At 45.9% G+C, this 4,964-nt stretch overlaps 1 protein-coding gene across 1 annotated transcript; it reads left to right on the top strand.

Moving 5' to 3' along the window:
• The first annotated feature begins 309 nt into the window (after positions 1 to 309).
• ARPC5 (actin related protein 2/3 complex, subunit 5, 16kDa) lies at positions 310 to 3,345 on the top strand. Its single transcript, XM_009701064.1, has 3 exons — positions 310 to 384; positions 2,124 to 2,300; positions 2,805 to 3,345. The coding sequence occupies exons 1-3, from the start codon at positions 319 to 321 to the stop codon at positions 2,865 to 2,867; spliced, it is 306 nt and encodes a 101-aa protein (XP_009699366.1). The 5' UTR covers positions 310 to 318; the 3' UTR covers positions 2,868 to 3,345.
• Positions 3,346 to 4,964: the final 1,619 nt, after the last annotated feature.

Consider the following 4,964-nt stretch of genomic DNA (forward strand, 5'->3'; position numbering starts at 1 on the left):
AGCTGAGGCTACGGATTACAGAAGTGATGGAGAATAATTTCTTTTACTTGGATCCTCATTCAATAGAGGGCCTGAGAAGTAGTCTCCAGTACTGGAACTGTGGAGCTTCTTGTTGGTGCTGCTCCTTCCTCAAATGGCTTAATAATTGCTACCTTCTGCTGTAAATGTGTGCAATCTGTTGAGGGAATCGCTGCATCCGCTTAACCTTAAGTATTTTCAGTCCTGCACAAGCCAGCTACAAGTACCTCTGTCCTGGAGCTGGTTCTCTTGCTTTCCGAGTACTTGGTGTCTGGTCCTTAACCATCCGGCACAGGGAACATGATGGCCGCGCTACAGGCGGCCCTGAAGAACCCTCCTATCAACACAAAGAACCAGGCAGTCAAGGTGAAATAGTAACTAGCAATTCACTCGTGGGTTACTCCTTAGAAATCCTTTCCTGTTTCTGTAACCCCTACCCCGCCAACCCTGCCAGGTGCGCTTTGAGGAAGCCAAGGAAGCTGGTTTTAGGATATTCCCCGATGTTGAAACATCTGGTGTTTTAATCTGGTTTAAAATACCGTAGCTCGGACGTAATCTGTCTACGTACCTTTAACTTGGTGCTAGACCAGGTTTTGTCTGTTCTCCTGCCTGCGTTGGTTGTATAGTGCCCTGGCTAACTCCACGCATCACCAGGTGCCCGTGTCTGATCCAGACCTGGCAGCACATAGATATGAACGATCAAGGAATCACAACTGCAGTCGTCACCTCTGACTAATGAAACTCTGCTAGCACAGCCAGACCGTGAACCTACAAAAAAGGAAGAACTGATGGTTATCACGTCCAACCAAAATTAAGCCGTTAAAACCTCAGAAAACACAGGCACTCCCCCTGTGACAGAAGATAGGAGACTGGTGCGCGCGTGTATTTCTGAATCTCCCCAGAATAAACCTTGAATGGCTCACGATTGCAGTGGCGAAGAGGAAGAGGCAGATAAGATGAGGAACTGCCCAGATGGTGAGCACCTGCAGAAGTCTGTTCTCCTACTTGAGGAGAGTCCCACGGGCACGTTTCCGTGCCGCTCACCAGGCCACCGGTGGAGGTTTTCTCACCCAGCCCCAGCCCTTTTGTGAGGGTTTTCACAGAGTTTTGCGATCCAGCTGTTTGTTACAGGTAGTGCTGTATAGAAGACTGAACAGCTTTGTCCTCACAGTCATGACTTGTTTCCATTACATCCCTATTGATGGATTTAAGTTTGAAGGCAGTGGAAATGAAGAGGGCAGAGTGACTGAATTTTAATGCTTGGTTTCATTTTTACTTGCTCTCATGGAACTTTTATGTTTTCACTTACGTGAGGTTTTGCTAAGCCAAGCAGTTATGGGATGTTAAATTGGACAAGAAAACTAACATCCATAATTTCTGTAGGAGGCAGCCGCTTTTAAGTATTTATGTAATGGAATTATTCAAACGTCCAACAAACCTGAGACCTTCTTCTTCCATCCTCCCTCGCTCAGTGATGGATGAACAGGAAGAGCTGCTTTTTGCCGATTACATGGCTAATCTGCCACTGTAAGCATGCTGCGCACATTCCTGGAGGCCTGAAATGACGTCCAGATCAACTTGCAAATGGTTATTAATGGAAAATATTAATGCTGCCAGTTTGCGTCCTGCGTGCCTGGGACAGAAGCTGACTGTATTGAAAATACGTGGCTTCTAGCAGCTCTTCCAGGCTGGCAAACAGCATTTCCGTGAAATACCATGGTTGTATCTCATTAAACAGTACAAAGGCACGGAAAAGGCTCTGGTGACAAGGGAGGCCAGTCAAGTCCTTAATTCTTGTACCTTGAGTTTCAATACGAAAGTTTCTTATTTAGCCATAACCCCATTTAACAGGTGGAAAATTGCAAACAAGCAGAGAGGCAGAAAACCTCGAGCAGGACAAACGCCTTAAACTCTTTATGCTCTTTACCATTGGGAGGACATGTCTGTTGTCCGTTATTACAAGCTTTGTGCACAAACTGCCCTATTCAAACAGATTATAAAATTGTTTTAAAAAAAATATCTAGTTTTGTTTGTTGGAGAGACGAGTGATATTTGAATGCACCTTACGTGAGAGCGAATGTAATCTCTGCGTTATTTGTTGACAGGATCGTGCAGAAAGTATTGTCCTGAAGGTCCTCATCTCTTTCAAAGCCAACGATATTGAGAAGGCGGTGCAGTCGCTGGACAAGAACGGTGTCGACCTGCTAATGAAGTACATCTACAAAGGCTTCGAGAGCCCCTCTGACAACAGCAGCGCTGTGCTGCTGCAGTGGCACGAGAAGGTGGGTTTATAGGGCGTGCTTTTGCCTGGGTTATCCGTGGTAGCGGGTTCTTGGGTCTGAGGCACGCTCACCGAGCCTTTCTGTCTGGTAAAACTCAAAATGCCGTATTTCACGCTGTGAGGAGGGTACGGGCCTGCGGCTCATGTGCCTACTTCTTCTCATTCGCTGGGTAATGATTCTACAGTTAAAATTTGGTTTTATGTTAGACTGAGGTAAACAAAACAGTTCGATCCAGTGATTCAAGTGGGTGGAAGTAGAATTTCCCTCCTAGAGGGAAGCAAAATTTACAACTTAGTTATGCAGGGAAATAGAAGCTTGTTAGAGAACTGTCTTCAAAGCAAATGCCATCATCCTTTCCTGGCACCCCGAGTGTGAGAGCTTCGTTTTAACGTAAAGAACGGGGAGATGCTCATTTGAACTAGTCGGGAAGCCTTTTCTGATCAGCAGTTGTTTCAGCCTGTGGCTACCTTGCCCTGGTGTTAATCGCCGTGTTTCTTTTCTCAGGCCCTGGCTGCTGGAGGAGTAGGGTCCATTGTCCGTGTTTTGACTGCCAGGAAAACAGTTTAAATCCAGCAGCGAGTGGTTGTCTGCCATCCACGGCGTGGGAAATGCTGGTACAAAACCCAACCAACCCAATGCCATTGCTGCCCAGGGGGCAGCGCCTGTCTCTCAGCTTGCCTTCTTGCTGCTTCTTTCATACCTGACGAATAATGCATATCGTGATCTCTTTTTTTGTTAAATTCTGGAAAATGATGAAGGTGCAATTTTATTTCTAACAGGAATATTTGGTACTCGCAAACATTTCAGTGACACGTATAGTGACGTATACAACTTCATGTTTAGGGTGATTTGCATTTGTGTATAATTATGGCAGATTTGGACCTGACTTTCCGAGCAAATGCTGAGGGACATAGGGCAACGTCTTAATTCTTTTCGCTAGCCAAGCGGTGTTTTGATGTAAGATCTATATTTGAGAAGTGGGGCAGCTATCAATATAGGTAACTGGACCATGTTTCCCTGAGTCAACCTCTGAACCTACAGCCGTCAATCAGACAGAAAGCAACGGCTCCCTTCCCACCCCAGTTAATCATTCCAGAGAGCTGTGTGTTTCCCTTAACCTCACATCTCACGGCCTGCTCAGGTTCCTTCTGATCAGTCAAACGCTGAGTCCGCAGCGGGAAAGTCACAACGGGATGACGTTGTCCGTCATGCAGTTTGGATGGTAGAATTCAAAAGGTTGATGGTCCATTTATTCCGGAGCCCAGCGCAGTGAACTCTTTTTCTTTCGGGGAGCAAAGATCCTGAAGAGAAGAAGAAAAAGCAGCTTTCACACAGCAAATCACCTTTCAGCAACTTGAAAGTGATTTGATCTTGTCAAGCACAACAAAGGGGCTGCCTGGGGTAATCTGGGAAACGCGTACTGGTATCCACGCCATCCTTGCAGAGCTCTTGGAGTTTGTTTTCTAGGTCTATCAGGTCTTAAAGGATACCAGACAGTTCACATTCCTGTTGCGTTGTGCCGCAGCATGTTAGCTACTGGGTCAATCGGGTTCCAAAATACAGAGGAACGCTTTAAAAAGAATTAGGAAAGCTCGGGGCATCCCACAGCCCACAGATCACCATTGAAGGTTTAGGGCCAGGACTGAAATACGTCTGTTTTACATGCACCATTTTACTGCAGTTCAGTTGTGTAAAACTGTTGGGGAACTTGTGAACTCTTTGCTGTTTTTTGATATCTGCTTTTTTTGTAATAATAATAAAGACCAGACAATAAATCATCACTGAATATTTACTTGGTGTCTGAAATGCCTTGAAGTTTCAGCAGGCTGCTGTTCCAAAATGGACAGCAGTTAAAAAAGCAAGCCCTAAAATTTCTCCCCTCCGTTATTTTTTCTTGATTGATAGGCTTCCTTTCTAGCAGTTATTTGTACCCGTACGTAATGGCAATACATGCACAGCTTCATCTGACTAAAGAATCTGAGATTATTTTAGCGAGAGATTTAAACACCACAAAATGTTCCAAAGCAGGACTACCAGAGATGTCTCTGCCTATGCTAAAATTGTAGCCAGAGACCAAGATCCTCCCAGCTGTTATTGTTAGGTGCTTTCTCAAGAACAAAAGAAGGAAAAGGGTAATGGCCTAGCAGGGTTGTGTGGAGCAAAACTCCTGACTTCACGGTTGGGTTTTTGTTTTTCCTCTCTGCCTGCCCCAGCTCCAAGAGATTAAACATTTAATTGTTAGTTTTAATAGTAATTTAAGCACAGATACAGTCCTGTGGGTGGGATGACTGTGTGTGCCTACATCATCCCTCGTGGCATATGTACTCAGCTTGAACTTCTGAAGGGCCCAAGCATGCAGAAACCTGGCGCTGAGCACTCCCGACTCTGAAGGACATTACATATATGTTACCTGAGTCATCGCTTCGGAAAAGCGGCGCTGGTGCCTTAAGTCAGCTCAAACCAAAGCGTTCCCGATGCACCGCATTCTCTCAGCAATCAGTGAGAAGACAGCTTCAGTAAAAGCCTTTTTTTTCCGTCCATCCCACCTGCTTCTCCCTCGGTTTCCCCAGGACAGTCAGAGACCCGCACAGCCGCAGCTGCTACGTCCTGCGGACGCAGACAGACATGGGGCAGGCAGACAGACATTGCAGCTGGAGCCGCCGG

This window comes from Cariama cristata, unplaced genomic scaffold (assembly GCF_000690535.1).
Source record: "Cariama cristata isolate BGI_N322 unplaced genomic scaffold, ASM69053v1 scaffold8700, whole genome shotgun sequence".
Lineage (NCBI taxonomy): Eukaryota > Metazoa > Chordata > Aves > Cariamiformes > Cariamidae > Cariama > Cariama cristata.